At 33.3% G+C, this 17958-nt stretch overlaps 1 protein-coding gene across 1 annotated transcript; it reads left to right on the forward strand.

Moving 5' to 3' along the window:
• Positions 1-12818: 12818 nt before the first annotated feature.
• Positions 12819-15652, forward strand: LOC132629925 (leucine-rich repeat receptor-like protein kinase PXC1). The gene is made up of 2 exons (XM_060345349.1): positions 12819-14219; positions 14662-15652. The coding sequence occupies exons 1-2, from the start codon at positions 12890-12892 to the stop codon at positions 15339-15341; spliced, it is 2010 nt and encodes a 669-aa protein (XP_060201332.1). The 5' UTR covers positions 12819-12889; the 3' UTR covers positions 15342-15652.
• Positions 15653-17958: the final 2306 nt, after the last annotated feature.

Genomic DNA, 17958 nt, shown 5'->3' on the forward strand with positions numbered 1-17958 from the left:
ATAGTACTAGGTCAGATAATTTGCCTATAGTGATAGTTATCCATTTAGTTTTTCTTGAAAGCTAACATAAGAGTAGCTTTTCTTTTTGAAAGCTTCAAAGATGAATTCAGATGTATAGGAGGAGCAGTCCGTGTAGTTTCTGCTATAGCTTAGGCACCTTTTGTTAAGTATTTAGTTTGTACATCCTCACATATTACAAGAGGTAAGGCAAAGTCTCTTCTGTTGTATCTTTCGTTTCATATCTATAAAATTGCTCCCCTAGTACTAGTCGTCCCTTCTTCTGTTGTATCTTTTGTTTCATAACTATATAATTTCTCCCTTAGTACTAGTGTCTAACCCCAACCCCACCCCACCCCCCACCCCGCCTTCTGTTGTATCTTTTGTTTCAGATCTACAAAATTGCCCCCTTACTAGAAAAAAGAGTCCTGATTATCCAGGTACCACGAGCTCTCTGTCCCACACGTCTATCCTGAAGTAAGTGTAGTTCCCACCGAATGCTCCTATCTCTAGACAAAGATCGTGTGATGTGCAATTATGCTTCAACATAGAATAGATCAATCCATTTCTCTTTGTTCTCAAGTGCACTCGCTTTATATCTCGGACACCCAAGGAAGGACGCGGTGGGAAGGAAACAGCCCTTGCCCTAGCCTGTCTGGCCGATCATTCTGCTGGCATCTCGCTTTCACGTCCCCGTTTGACTGCCGCTCGGGGATGTAGTTGTAGATAGGTTAGTTTTAGTGGGTCGTGGGCTCCACCTGTTATCTCCTTCTACAACATGTTGTCGTCGTCTCCATATTCCATGTCACTTAGTCATCTCTGCCTCGCTGCGTGTCAGCACCTTTGAAAGAAACGGAGGACTTCATTCAATGACCCCGCAATTGCCCTTTGAACGATCATAATAAAGTAAAGCTTGAACTAAGTTTTGTACTCAATTAGTTTCAAATGCGAATTGCAAAAGTTTTACAAGCTAACATTACTATCTGTGGTTGGAAATTTTGTTCAGCTGATCATTATATCTCTGAAGTAGCAGCAGCAGGATGTACTATTTTTACTGGTCCATTTCATTCCCCCCCTTTTTTTAAGTTTATAACGTTCGAAGAGTGTTGTTTTAATTTAACCAGGAATTTGTCTTATAGTGCTTAACATAAACTTGTATTAGTTCCTTCCTTTGGCCTAATTGCAGCTGGCCATTTTTCTAGTAGGGCAATACAGATGCAGCAGTTATCATTTTTAATTTGATTGTGGTATATTTGAACTTTGTTGATGTTACATATTTGACCATTGAGCATGAGTTGATAATTAAGGACTGCGTAACATAGTATTTACTGGAAAAGAATGGCCAAAATATGTAAAGAGGGATAATTGAGATGATGCAAAGACTCTTCATGTGTAATTCAAGACTGCAGTAGCATGTGTGACATATGATTTTTTTAGGGAAGTAATGGCAAGAATTTTAAAGAAATGTAATGCAAAGACTCTTCGTGTGCACTTTGCAACTGCAGTAGTATGTGTGAAATATGATTTTTACTCAACCCAGCAGGCGGTAATTAGTACTCCATTCTTAAACTGAGGTCTCGAAATACAGTATATGCGAAATAGGATTTTTACTCAACCCAGCAGGTGGTAGTTATTACTACATTCTTAACCAGAGGTGTCCAGTTCGGACCATGGGAAGGAGTCGGCTTAGGTAGCTAGCATATTACCCCAAAAGCTGAATTCTCTGGCGCGAATTCAGATTGGTCAGGCCCCAAAAAAGGTACCGGACACCAGGCAGGAGAACTAAACAGGGGTAATGTAAACTCTTCATGTGCATTTTAGGATTGCACCAGTAGTATGTGTGATAATATATGGTTTTTACTGGAAAGAGAGATTGGAGAATGAAAATTGAAGCAAAGCATAGGCGAATGGCTATAGCAATACTTCATATATTGCTAATGGGGTCATTCGTACAAATGCCCTATTTCGGGGGTGGTCTTTAATATTTTCCCCTCAAATTGCTGGTCTTTAATTTTTGTCATTCGTCACTTTAAGTGAGAAATACCCCTAAGGTTTTGGGTTCGAACCCCAGCAGAGTATAAAATCGAATTAGGTCTGAACGAGCGAATCGGTATTTTACTACCAATCACAAGTTTCATGTTCGACGCAGTATTCTCGGTCTGTCATTATACCTCGAGAAGTAGAAAGAATTACAATCCTCATTCCACCTATTCCAATGGCTTTGGCTACTCTAACCTTCGTGACCAAGATTTTTTTTTAATTAGATATTTCACTGTGAAATAAGAAATTGTATTTTCCTAGGTATCAAAAATCTAGTAAATAAAAGAAATCAAAAAATAAATAAAATGACAAGGCAGAAATTCGTAGCAAATTATGCCTATTTGAGCTGAAATATTATGTTTATTTTCATGGAAATCCTACATGTCCCCATATTTTCATGCAAGTTATATTATGTAAGTATATTCATGTTACATTATATTTACAATCCATGTTTACAAGTCATGTTTATGAAAAACATGGGCCCAAATGCCTCTTATATTCATGTTCATGTTTTTGAAAGTTGCACAGATTACCGAGAAGGCTCAGAAAACCTTAAACTACGTTTGCCATTGTAGGATAAGGATCACTCCGCCCGGTTAGGACGATTCCTTCATGTTTTCCCCATTGGGGGATTTTGGATCCATTCATGTTCATGTTCATTCTTGTACCCTAGCAAGGTACAAGATGGCTTAGCTAGTCGGGCAGAGACCAATGTGGCGGTTACATGTCGGCTATATTAATGCTCTCCCACAGATATCTTTACAGACTTAGAATATTTTACTCATGTTATACATATATATTCATGTCAGATAATGTAACACCCCGTATCTTAGAACAAAGGTTAGACTTATATCATTAGAGTTTAGCAGAGAATTTGAAAGTTTGTGCGTTTTGCGAAAATGGTCAACAGGCCTACTTCGAGCACCCATAACCCCTTGATTTATTGATAATTGGAGAAAACTTAAAACATGAAAGTTGTAGCCCTTTGGAATAGATTTCCAACGGTATCTTATGGAGCTCAAACGGAGCCCTGTGCTAAGAGTTATTCCTGTTTTACTATCACTGGTTGGAGCAGAATTTTCAGATTTTGGGTTACGTTTTTAGCCTTTTCCTACTCGAATTGGGACTCCTTATTTTATTATTGTATGAAGTAGAAACGTCCCTAACACTATTCTAAACCCTAAGAGACTATTCTTTTTCTCTCTACCTCCATATCTAAAGAACCTATGCACTCCAATCCTTCAAGAACCACAAGAAAATCATTCTTGCAATAAAAAAAAATCAAGAATTTGGTTTGGCAATCTAGCTTCCTAAGGTTTCCTCCAAGGTAAATATTTTAATCAAGAAGATTTGTATTCTAAAAGATTTATCATTTATAAAGACTAGAATAAATCCATCCATCCCGTTACCCTATAAAAATCAAGAATTGTAAAAAGTTGGAGAAAACTCTAATATTTTCTGTTGAGTTTCATTCCGACCAGCCATATTTAATTGGTATTTTCCGGTAATCTAACCGTTGGATCAAGCCCAAATTTTAACTAAGTGTTCATAACACATAATTCTAAAATATGAACGGTGAAGATTGGATTTGGAGGTCCGGAGTAGTACTCTTTGAGCCACGAACAATAGCTATGAAAATCAGTGAAAATCTTCTCAAGGTTTCCAAATTCAAAGCTTTTGGAATTCTTCTTCAATGATTCAGAATTTTCTTCAAGTTTTGGAGCGATTAAGGTATGTAAAGTTATTATCTACGTGTGGGAACATCATTGTTCTTCCCCACGCCTCATAATCCATAAATTATGATTCTTTACGAAAACTAGGATTTCTATACCATGTTCATGATAACCCTAGGTCCATGTCCATGATTATATTATGTATGAATTGTTACAATTCCATCATTGAGTTCTTAATATTTCTTTATGATTATTAAGAATCTATCCGTAATCTATGAAAAACCCATATATCTCATTCCATGGGTTCATGCATGCTAGTTTATGACATATTATCCTATTTTCAAGAAAATACTATACATGTTTTACAAGTTCATGCAAGCAAGCTATAATTTATGATATCCATGTATAAGCAAGTTATATTCATGAAAACCATGGGCAGCAAGTGCCACTTATTTTACATGTTCATGATTTTGGGAGTTGCTTTAATTACCGAGGAAGGCTTCAGATAGCCTGAAACTACGTAGCCACTGTAGGATGAGGATCGCTCCACCCATGTCCCGGACGATCTCTCATAATGACTGGATCTTTTCATATTTTATTAAATCTCATGTTCCCTGGCAAGGACTGAGTGTTCTGCTGGCGGGACGTAAGCACCAGACCATGGATCGGTTATAAGTTATTGATCTCCCTACTTATGATATTTTTACCATGTTTTATATATATGTATGTATTCATGTTCATGACTAGGTTTCAGTTTTTATCATGTTATTTTATGTCCCATGTTATTTCTTTCAGTTGCTTTACATACCAGTACATTCAATGTGCTGACGTCCCCTTTTATTGCCCGGGGGCCAGCATTTCACGATGCAGGTACTGATATACAGGACGACACACCTGCTCAATAGGACAGCATTCGTATCAGCTTATTGGTGAGCCCCATCTCATTCGGGGTTTAGTCAACTTTTGTTTTATGATTAGTTATGCATCTAAGGTATGCTGGGGGTCTTGTCCCAGTAAGTATGTTTTCCAGTCAGACTCATGATAGAGGTTTCATAGACTAGACAAGTCAGCTATGTTATGTCAGACATTCGAAGTCGTATAGTCATTTTTGGCTCATTCATATTATTTTCGCACTCATGTTTAAACAAGTATTTTTATTAAGTATTATGATTTATTACGTTTTATAAAGGCTCATCATGCATTCACGTTATATTCCGCTCATGTTATGCCTCATGATGATTCAGCAAGCCATGTGGTTCGCTCGGTCACATGCAGTAAGGCACCGAGTGCCGAGTTTCGCCTAGGCCATGGTTCGGGGCGTGACAGATAATACTCATGTTCATGTTCAGCTTACAGTTTCAGTTTCAGTTCTATTATTTCATGTGCCATGCTTTATTCCATTCAGTTGCTTTACATACCAGTACAATTCAAGTGTACTGACGTCTCATTCTATTTGCCTGGGGGCCTGCATTTCACGATGCAATTTTACAGGACGACGGATCAACACGTTAGGACTCAACACATATCAGCTTTTGGTGAGCCCCATTCTATTCGGGGTTTTAGCTTTACTTATGTTTATTTCAGTCATGCAGTTAAGGTATACCGGGGGCCTTGTCCCGGTAAACAATTTAGTAGTCAGATTCATGTCAGAGGTTTCATAGACTAGTCAGTTATGTCATGTCAGATATTCAGAGTCGTCTAGCCATCTTGGCTCATTATTATTATGTTTATTCATACCATTCCGCATTATGATATTTTTTCAGACTTATGATTTATGATCCCACACTTTACTTAAGTTATGCATGTTCCTAGTTTATTCCGCATCAGTTCGTGCCTATGTTGAGTCAGCAAGCCATATGGTTCGCTCAGTCGCATACAGTCAGGCATCGAGTGTCGTGCTACGCCCAGGCCATTGTTCGAGGCGTGACAGGCAAAACTTAAAAACCAGTCCATATGAAGGGAATCCGCGCAATTTTTTGTTGCTAATGTTCCGGTAGAAATTGGGTTTGTAAACAAATTGTTTATTTTCTCACATGGTTAATAGAGTATGCGAGAAATGGTCAATTGATTTTGTAATTCTTTACAAATTTATTTTTAGTTTTATGTCTTTTTTACTAGAGGTCCTTGTGCCAAGAGTCTACTGGAAACATCCACTCTACCTCGCTATACCCCACTTTGTACACTCTAATCTTTCCAGAGCCCACTTTGTGGGATTTCACTAGGTATGATGTTGTTGTTGTTGTCATCGTTTATACAAGGAATCTTCATTTTTACACATAAGAGATAAAGATCTGAAAATAACACAAAAGAGAAGTAAAGTTATTTTTTTCTACTCAAATTGTAAGTTGTCATATTCGCTTTAATTCATGTGATAGACATAGTCTCAATAGAACTTTCGAAACTTGTGGCTTTAAACAAATCATAATATTTGTGGGTATAAATGCTTCTTACTAAGTGTAGAATGAAAAAATGTAAAGTTAATTAATTTTGTCAAATATAGCAATGTGTCATTTTTCGTAACACATTAATAAGGAAATAACATCATATAAATTGAAATTTTGGTGAGATATTTTCTCTTTTTGCTTAAATATAATTTGTTTTAGTATTAGGTAGAGAGATCAACTTGGATCATGACAGTGTAAAAGGGAGTCCGGAGCCAAAATGACATATTTTTACAGTCATTAGACAAAAATAGTATGCCTTTTTTTTTTTAGACCAAAATGGGTATTTCGTTGGATAACCAACGAAATACCCACACAACGTACTGTTCCGTGCCGGTGAATTTCTTGCATTTCGCTACATGTGTAGCGAAATGCAAGAATTTTTTTTTAAAAAAATTTTCCTTTGCATTTCGTGAATCAATTCACGAAATAGGCATTTTTAATTTTTTTTTTTTTTTTTTTTTTTAGCATTTCGTGATGCAATTCACGAAATGGATTTTTTTTTTTTTATTTCGTCAATTAAATGAACGAAGTTGATACGAAATGCAAAAAATTGCAAAAAAAAAAAAAAAAAAAAAAAAAAAACCTATTTCGTGATTTGATTCACGAAATGCAAGAATTTTTTTTCCCTTTGCATTTCGTGAATTGATTCACGAAATAGGCATTTTTTAATTTTTTTTTGCAATTCTTGAAATTAAAACTGTTTTTTTTTTTTAAATTACAATTAAAACTTTATTTTGAATATAAATCTAATTCAATTATTATTTCCTATTTCGTTGGTATATCAACGAAATACAATATATATATATATATATATATATATATATATATATATATATATATATATATATATATATATATATATATATGTGTGTGTGTGTGTGTGTGTGTGTTTTTTGCATTTCGTGTATTAAAAAACGAAATAGGATAAAAAAAATAGTTTTATCCTATATGTTGAGAAAATTAGTCAGCTTTATTTTCAAAAATTGAAACCACATAAGTGAAATTGACATTCACAGCTACATTACTCCGAAATTTTTATATTGAAGTCTATTGCGCATCATCATATTATAAGTAAAGAAAACTAAAAATTTCCCGCCAATTTGGGAGAAAATTAAAATTGGAAGGGAAAAAAGAGGTTTTCTAGAAAATCGGCCCGGCCAAACCGCTGTACGACGGTTTGCGCCGCTAGATCTCGGAAAAATATGCAAAATCAAAAAAAAAATTGCATAAATCGGATATCCGAGCGCAAAGTTATGACTGTTTAAAGTTTCGCCAATTTACAACTACTCTTTCTCCTATATTTTTTAACTATGTTTTTATCTAATTGAATTAGATTTATATTCAAAATAAAGTTTTAATTTTAATTTTAAAAAAAAAACAGTTTTAATTTCACGAATTGAAAAAAAAAAATGCCTATTTCGTGAATTGATTCACGAAATGTAAAGGAAAAAAAAAATCTTGCATTTCGTGAATCAAATCACGAAATAGGGTTTTTTTTTTTTTTTTTTTTGCAATTTTTTGCATTTCGTATCAACTTCGTTCATTTAACCGACGAAATAAAAAAAAATCCATTTCGTGAATTGCATCACGAAATGCTAAAAAAAAAAACAGTTTTAATTACACGAATTGCAAAAAAAAAAAAAAATTAAAAATGCCTATTTCCTTTGCATTTCGTGAATAGGCATTTTTAATTTTTTTTTTCGTCATTATGGTCTTATTCGTCAGTCACGCCTTCAATTTGTGAGCTTGTAAAATGGTACAATTACTTAAAAAGGTTTTAACTTATGTAAAGTGTAGTGAGTGTAAAGATATTTTATCATTGACGTATTTTAGCTGGTTATTTATTTTCCTTAGGTACTAAATACAGCTAGGTGTTGTTGCATTTCACTTATTAATAGTGAAAAATCTATAAATTGACAAGGCACAGAAGTCAAACTCTTTCCAGAAAGCTCTACATTTAAAGTTATAATCCAATTTTCTTCTCTTTATCCGACCAATCGAATTAACAACATATCTAACAAATCTTCTTAAGATCTCATTGCTTAATGTCCATGAAAGTGCACATTTATTTATCATTGAGAGTGCTGTGCGATGGATGGCAACCCTTCGGTCCATCATCAATCAAAAGTTCTGGATTTGAGTTCGGAAATGGAAAATACCTTGATAGAAAGCTCTTTCCCTTTTAACTGGTTTTACTCAATCTGTATCAGTTGGGGCGGTGAGTATTGAATATATTTTAGTTATACCATAAAAACAGTATAAAATTTACAAATTATGACTTTTCATTCCATTTGGTTAAAAGTAACCACTATCATGGAGTTTTAAATTCCACACGTAATACACTAGGCCATTATTATGGAATTTTATCTGTGAAATATAAAGCTTCATTACAATGATCAATTTTTAATTACAAGACGGAAAAGTGGTCACCCCGCGCTATTACTATTGGACTAAGAATGTATGCATTTATTTTTCAACTTAGTTCGATGCTCTGAGAGATTTTATTTGTAGAATTGGTTTTAAGGGAAAAGAGAATTATTGGTAAGCAGGAAAGAAATAACAGAGAAAATAGCTTTATGAAAGGTATCCATTGACCATTTGATAAATATGATGGTAATTGAGTATTGCAATAATTTAATTTGGCGCATAATTAAATTTGAACAATTTGGGTAATGATTAATCATTATCATTCCATTCTGTTATCATGTCACCATTTGTCGTCCTAATTAAAGGTGTAGGGATATAAAGTTTCTAAAGTTAAAAAGTTATTGTGGAAATTGTTATGGCGATTAGACTCACCATCTAAGCCCCGTTTGGACATAGTTTGAAATTATGGTTTGAAAATTATGTTTGGACATGCAATTTGGATATTTTAAATTGTATTTTTTCTTATAGACATAAAAATCCCCACAAATTGTGAAAACTATCAAAACATTCTCAATTCTTATACAATCTTACCAAATGAGCAAGTCATAGTTCATAACAAAATTAGTACACTACTAGAAGGCCTTTCTAAAAAATACAACACCAATTAATCAAATTTTAGTTCAATAAAAACGAAAATTTAACATGAATAGTAATGTAACTACTCTTTAATATAATCCTCCACGTATATTACAGGTTGATAGACATAAATAAAGGTTGGTGGAAGTTAAGAGATTGGTAAATGATTGATGGGGGTAATTATTAAAAATATCTACCAACTTATGGGTCTTTTTTTACAAAATATAAACTTATAAGTTAAATTTTATATTTAAAAAAAGTTAAAACCATGGTTTCAAACCCCAAATCATGCCTTTTTCGATGATTTGGAGTTTGAAACCACGAGTGAAACGCATGTCCAAACATTTGTTTGATATCATGATTTGAAAACGCATGGCGAAACGCCAACCTAATATATGATTCTTCTTTCAACCCAAAAAGAAATTTTAATTTTCTTCAGGTCAACTAACCAAAGAATATCATTTGTCGTAAATCAGATGATGATCAATATATACTCATTTCTTGGTAATGTCAATATTTACTACTCTCATTCCTCTCCCAACGTAGTTATTTCTCAATTTTTGTTTCTTAATTAAGCTGATGTTGGCCTGCATATAATTCAAATCCACTAATTTTTCCCACAACCATTTGTGCTGCAAATTTTTTTAAGTGTTTCTATATATTGACTTTATGTAATTCAGTAGCAATTTTTAAGAAAATAAAAAGAAAAGAGTTCACCTCTCTTCCTAGTGAGTTTTTAATTATTAGTAATATTTTTGTTTTAAATGTTTTCTTGTTTGTTTTTTCTCAGAAATGATAAAGCTCTATTTTAGGAAATTCTAGTGATTCTACATATCTACTAAAGACCACGGGTATCTTGAGTTCCAACAGGAATATTGGATTTCTTTAGGTTATGGAAATATTTCAAACAGAATGTATCACGTAAGAAATACTCCTTTCATTTAAAAAAAAAAAAAATTACACCTTTCAAAATGGAAATTATTTAATCTGACTCTCCCATGTTACCTCTAATGACAAGTTTTCATAATTCATACACATAAATGTCATATCATGTCTGAAATTATAAGTTTTAAAAGTTTTATTGTTACACAAATGTTACGATATATTTTTGAGTTTCTAAGACTTTTTTAAAAAAAATTGTATGAGTAACTTAACTTTTAAAAGAGAAAAGGAGCAGTTGATAGGTCAGTTTTACCTTAGCTATCTCTTTGTACTGCTTAATGGCTAAGGGTGGGACAAACCTTGCTTTTTTCATAACCTAAAAACCACAACTTTTATTAGTGCATTATTATCTATTAAAGTAACAAAAGGACTAATCATTCCTAAACTTTACAAAATATAAATTATAGTATAGTCACAAAGAAAAAGACAGATAAATTTGCGTACCGCTCTTTCTATTCAAAAATTAAATTTCTTAGAAACTTGTCCTTGTACTATAAGAAATTTTCTCTCATCATCATAAAAAGATAATGCATGTTTGTATGACAAAGATTGGAACTCTTTAAAAGAGAATAGGAACACAATTTTTTAAAGAAATCGCATGGTTCACTTGATTATAGAAGTTCCATAATAGTTTGTGATTCTCCCAATGATACAAACATTCAAATTTAGATAATTGAAGTTACGAATTTATAGTCAGCTAGAAGCCTACACCAAATAAATAGATTAGAGTTTATGGGAATTCTTGAATGTAGTTTAGTAAGCCTACACAAGAGTAGTTTTCTCCATTTCAAGTCCTACACAATGGTTTTGGTGGATGAATAGTATTCCTCTATTTTTAATTAGAGATTTTGAATTCGAGTACTGGATATGAAAAAATTCTTATAGAAAATGTTTTCCTTTCTAATGGATCTTACACGACGCAAATCAAAATTAATCAAATCCTAATATAAGTATCAAATATTAAATAAAAAACACACAAAAAAGGAGAAAGACCATATTTCTATCTAAAAGTCACCATAATGAAAAGACTAGAAAAAGAAAAAGAAGACTCTTCACCTAATGTCGACTCCTCCTTTATACCCCTCTTTCTTTACTGGATTCCATTTGCTATGGGAGTGGAGAAAAAGAACATCATCATTTCCCCAAAACCACCCCCAATATGCTCATGCACTTTTTTTTTTTTTTTGGTTGAAAAAAAAAATATGCTCATGCACTATCTTTAATCATTTCCCCAACTTTTCTTTTCCTCTCTGCCAAAAAGTAATAACAGTGCCAAGATTGAACTCAAATTCGACTGTGCGAGTAAATTCAGGATTTGAAATTTATCGTTTTTGAATTTTTATCCCTCTGAAGTTATTGAATATCACGTTTGTACTTTGTACATATTAATAAAACATTTAAGACAAATATAAGGTTTTAGTCGAATTTATTGAATTCTGCCGAATTCGTTATATATAAACAATACATCAGTCTTTGCTGCCAGCCAGTGATGAATGGTAATAACTTACTGACCCGTATAGATATCAAATCAATGAATGCAATATCAATGTCTTTCTTATACTCATTCATTACTTAATTATTATGTATTCTCATTTTCTTATAAAATTATTTTGGGTAAATTTTAATATAAATATTGAGTGCGAGTAAGTATTTATTGCGAAAAGACCACCCCTTTAACATACTATTCCATATAAATATTGTATGTATTCAAAAATATATTCAAGGGATCACTTTTGTCATTTTCTTAGTCTTGTCATTAATTCTTGTCCTTTCTCTTAATTTCTTACTTATTGAGGGAAAGATCAAACAAAAATACACTGTATACAAATTCAACTTTAACGTACTCTTTTGTTCCTAAAATTTCACACTGTCTAATCTACACTGTCCACAAATTCAACTTCTATTTTGTACTCTTTTGTTCCATAAATTTCACACTATTACTGACCAAAATTTTATATGCACTCCATATTTATATCAATTCGACTAATACATAACACATATCTTAAATATGTTTCACTTATAACTAAACTATATAATAATTCATTATACACGTTATCTACTTTATTACAGTATAACTTAATTATGATACATTAGTATTTCCTACGTCTCAGTTTATATGACACTATTTGACTAGGTACAAAAGTTGAGAAAGGAAGAAATATTTTAAATTTGTGGAACAAACCTTAGAGATTTGTGTATCTATAAATAATTTCATTAAGGGTAAAAGTAAAATTTTAATATTAAGTTGTTTCTAATTTTAGAAATATGAAAACAAACTAAAAAGAAAAATGTGTCGCTTAAATTAGGACGGAAGGAGTATAATTAAGTGTAAACATCAAGTGCATTAAGTTTTTCCCCGTTATCTAATCAACATAGGGGCGGAGCTAGGTAGGATTGAGGGACCGAACCCCCTTCAGCGGAAAATTATATTGTATAAACAAAGTTAAAATTATTTTTATGTATATATAGTAGATGTTGAACACCATTGACTTTTTTGTGTATTTACTTCTTCATATTTATGCACTCCTTAATGGAAATTCTGTCTCCGCCAATGATCTACATCGTACACAAATTCAACACTGTACACCTGTTGTTGATGAGAGATGACAAGTATTCCGTGAAATTAATCAAAGTGCACGCGAGCCGGCCGGACTCCAAGATTATAACAATAAAATAAAAATCACACTATCTAATCTACAAATTCAACTTGTTTTGTTCTCTTCCTACTCCTAATATTTAAAAACTCTAACTCCACACTTCCCGCTCATTATGCATTAAACCTTCAAAAACATGAACCGTTTTTTCTCCTTTCTCCTCCTCACACTACTCATCACAACCACCACCACCACCGCGAACACCGCCAACGACACCACCGCTCTCCTCCGTTTTCAATCCCAAACCGACATCCACGGCACTCTCCTCCACAATTGGACACTTCCCTCTCCCTCTACCACCCCATGCTCAGCTCATTGGCTCGGCGTAAAATGCATAAACAACCGTGTATCCGCCTTGATCCTCCCTTTCTTGAATCTCCGGGGACCGATCACAGCCCTTGCATCTCTCCCTCTTCTTAGACTTCTAGACCTTCGTAATAATCGCCTTAATGGAACTCTCATATCCATCACTCAATGCACTAATCTTAAACTCATTTACCTCTCCGGTAACGACTTTTCGGGTAAAATTCCACCTGAAATTTCATCTCTTCGAAGACTACTCCGTCTTGACATTTCAAATAACAATCTTGAAGGGTCTATCCCTATCCAAATTTCAAATTTAACCAGATTACTCACACTTCGTTTACAAAATAACCAACTTTCTGGCACAATTCCAAAATCTTTGACTGTTCTTGAAAATCTTAAAGAACTGAACTTATCGAATAATGAGCTATATGGGTTGGTTCCAAATGGTTTATACAACAAATTTGGTGAAAATAGTTTTGATGGAAATGAAGGGTTGTGTGGAGCTGGTAGTTTACCTCAATGTTCATATGCACAAACAGTTCCTTCAAATCCTAGTTCTTTACCTTCATCATCACCAACGGATACTATTGAAGAACCCCGCGAAAAAAAACCGCGAAAAGGGTTAAGTAAAGGATGGGTAGTAGCAATAGTGATGGTTAATGTGGTGGTATTGTTAGTTGTGGTGTCATTTATGGTAGCATATTACTGTGGTAAGTATTCGAGAGAGAGTTATTCAATGTCAGGTAGTGAGTATGGGAAGAGAAGGAGTAGTTATTCGAGTGAAAAACGCGTTTACGCGAATAATGGTGGTGGTGATAGTGATGGTACATCAGGTACTGATAGGAGTAAACTCGTGTTTTTCGATAGGAGGAAGAAATTTGAGCTTGAAGATTTGTTAAGAGCATCAGCTGAGATGCTTGGGAAAGGGTGTTTAGGTACTGTTTATAAGGCAGTTCTTGATGATGGGATTGTAGTTGCTGTGAAGAGATTGAAAGATGCAAATCCATGTCCAAGAAAGGAGTTTGAGCAGTATATGGATGTTATTGGGAAGCTTAAGCATCCTAATATGGTGAAGCTTAGAGCTTATTATTATGCCAAGGAGGAAAAATTGCTTGTTTATGACTATTTGCCTAATGGGAGTTTGTATTCACTTCTTCATGGTAACTAACTTTAGGAAATTATTTATGTCAAAGTTAAGATTGTTTTTTAATTCAAGATTGTCTTTTTTGGGGTTGTTAAGATCTGTATTCTAGGACTCTTCAAAATTATCGAAGGATGTGTGTCGGATCCTCCAGAAATCTCCGGAAACAATGCGTTTTTAGAGAATCCGATACGGGTGAGGTGACATTTTTGGAGAGTCCCAGGAGCATAGATTAAGATTGTTTTGTAATTCAAGATTGTCTTTTTGTGGGGTTGTTAAGATCCGTATTGCTCGAGCTCTTCAAAAATGTCGATGGTTGCGTGTTAGATCCTCCAGAAATCTTCAGAAATAATGCATGTTTGGAGGATGTGACACGGGTGCGACAACATTTTTGGTGAGCCCGAGCAACATAGGTTAAGATACTAATATTGATGGTTTTTTTTATTTCTTGATTCTAATAGGAAACAGAGGACCAGGGAGAATTCCTTTGGATTGGACAACAAGAATTAGCTTGGTACTAGGGGCAGCTAGAGGTCTAGCTCACATTCATGAAGAGTATGCAGATTCAAGAATCCCACATGGGAATGTGAAATCATCCAATGTGTTGCTTGACAAAAATGGGGTGGCCTGTATATCCGATTTTGGGTTGTCGTTGCTTTTGAATCCTGTCCATGCCATAGCTAGATTGGGAGGATATAAAGCGCCTGAACAATCCGAAATCAAGAGGTTATCACAAAAATCTGATGTTTATAGCTTTGGAGTATTGTTATTAGAAGTGCTTACTGGTAGAGCTCCCTCGGAGTACCCTTCACCGACTAGGCCTCGAGTCGAGGAAGAAGAATTGGCTGTCGATTTGCCAAAATGGGTTCGATCAGTAGTCCGGGATGAGTGGACTGCTGAAGTGTTTGATCAAGAATTGTTGAGGTACAAGAACATTGAGGAGGAATTGGTGTCAATGTTACATGTAGCTATGGCTTGTGTAGTGCCACAACCTGAAAAAAGGCCAACTATGATTGAAGTTGTTAAATTGATTGAGGAGATTAGAGTTGAACAATCTCCATTAGGTGAAGATTATGACGAATCGCGTAATTCTCTTTCCCCCTCCCTTGCCACCACCGAAGATGGGCTTCCCGGTTACTAATTTTTCGATCTAATCTTGGTTGGCACGGGTGTTTCATAGTCCTAGTATATGTTCAATTTGCAGTATCTTACTGCAAATGACAAGTTCAAAAGTCATGGACTTATGTTTCATCTAGTATGTTACTAGTAGTTATTTGGTTGCTTTTGTGTTATTATTCCAGTTGCTGCACTATTGGAAAATGTGATGATCCAACAAGCCCTAAGGAGTGCAGCAATCAGTCCACTGTGTAGTTTTTCCTGATGTAATGTAATGTTAATTCTTTGTATTTAATTTATTTTCAAGATTGTGTTGAAGGCAAAGCTTCACTCTACTAGCTCCCTGATTGGCATTGTTTGACTTTCAAATAACTTGTAGGGCTATTTGCAAGTAAGTCAAAATATGGCACTAGTGGAATTTAATGAACCATATTTTTCTTCTCATGTGGTGTTCCGTGCTTGGAACCTGCTTTTGTGTCTAATTATTTCGGGATTGCATCAGAAAATTTCACTTCAGAAGTAAAGCGTCTTATACAAAAGGCAATTTCATTTTCAAAACTTAAATTCTAGACATTTTGTTAAGAATGAAATATCATAACCTTTGGCGGTAATTAAGTATAATGGTAAACCTATGAATAATTTAATAAGTAGACTCACCTAGACCAAAATGTTGTTTAATATAAATTTGTATTACAATCCCACCAAATGGCTAGTTGCTTACCATCTAGGAAATTGTTGATTATATTTTACGTATTTACTTTGATTAGCTCCACTTATGTGTATTTGGTAAAGTAGTAATTTATATTTATACTAGCAAGAAGAAATGAAGGTTACGTTAAGTTGGCAGTTAACATAAAATTAATTTACCATATAATTTATACTAGGAATTTATATTTTCAACAATCTCAAAGCCCAAGTGAAATCCCCAAAGACATCTGAACATGTCATGATTGCTTCTTGTCACGCTAATTCATATGCTTGATTAGGAGTCTACATGGATCGGATTGGTTCGGATTTTTTAAACACCAAACTAAACCAATTGCGTCGAGTTTTTAAATTTATACACCAAACCAAACCAATAAAATTCAGATTTTTCAACCTCGGGTTTTCTCGGGCTTTTCGAGTTTTTTTTCGGAATAATCTTGATACAAAAGATATAACTTTTACTTCAAATATTTCTTTAGTCCTAGTAAGATACAACTATATAATTAAGGTGTTTCTTAAGAAAATAACACAAAATGTGAGAAGAGTAATGACGTTGTATTAAAATATTCAACAAAAGCTAATAAAATCGGTTAAAATAAATATTGCTAATTAACAAACCATAAAGAAAATGACCATAATCTAAAAATACTAAATCATGCTAAAATAAGTACGGCTAAATAAGTATTAATTACATGACAAAGAAAAAAAACTTAAGTTATGTATTTTCACTCTCTAAATTAATTCTGCAAAACTAAAGAATAGATATCCAACATTATTGTCGTTCCTAGTGGTAAACAGAATTTCTTTTGTTAGCATTAGTGTTGAGTTGGTTTCGACTTGGACTTTATTTGAGTTACTAACATTCATAGGATATAAAACTTATTGACATTCAAAATTCTAAGTTCAAGCTTGAATAATATGATAATAGATAAAAAATTACGAAAAAATTTAAGAAATATTTATAAATTACATTACAAATAAATATTTTTATGTATAAAATAATTTAAAAATTGAATATAATTAATGTCGGGTTGGTTTGGTTCGGTTTGACTTTTTTTAGTTAAAACCAAACCAAACCAATTATGGTCGGATTTTTTTTTTCAACACCAAACCAAGTCAAACCAAACTATTAATCGGGTTTTTTTCTCGATTTGACTCGATTTAGCGGTTTGGTGCGGTTTGTCGGTTTACTTTGTACACCCCTATGCTTTTCATTATTGGACCTATTTTTGCTTTTCGTTTGCCCTACTCGAACCGTGAAAAGGTTCCATAAGAAATTTACAAAAAAAAAAAAAAAAAAAAAAAAAAAAAAGCACTTCTCCAAAGTGATATTATAATGTATTTTAGTTTTATTAAACACGAAAATTAAGCGAAACAAGAGTTTCTAGACTTTGTATTGTTAAAATAAAATGTTTAACATTAACATACGGTAAATACCTCTTAAATCTTTTGATCTTAAAGATGACATTTTTTTCTTCAAACCAAACGTGACATGTCTTTTCATTCACCAAAGAATGAAATGAGGTGTTATTTGGTTGGTAAACAAGTCGTACCGAAATTATATATTGATTATAATAATAAAATTATTTAATTGATATATAAATATTTAGTTCATTAGATTAAAAAAAAAAGATATACAACGTATAATATAAAACATGTGCTTGATTTTACACTAAATAAATTGTCATAAACTTTCAAATTTTAACATTGACGTTTTAAAATTTTTTGGGAGAACTCTGGAGAAAGTCACTTTGCCACTCCGAGATCAGTAATCTGGGAATTGTTATGCCATATTATGTGTATTGTATAAATAGTTCCATAATCGCAATACAAACTATTTCAAAATTATTAAGGAGTCGTCTGGATATGATTTGAAATTATGATAATTTAAAGTTGAAAGTTTGTTTGGACATGCAATTTTAAATTTCTTAAGTTAT

This window comes from Lycium barbarum, chromosome 3, assembly GCF_019175385.1.
Source record: "Lycium barbarum isolate Lr01 chromosome 3, ASM1917538v2, whole genome shotgun sequence".
In the NCBI taxonomy this organism is placed as follows: Eukaryota; Viridiplantae; Streptophyta; class Magnoliopsida; order Solanales; family Solanaceae; genus Lycium; species Lycium barbarum.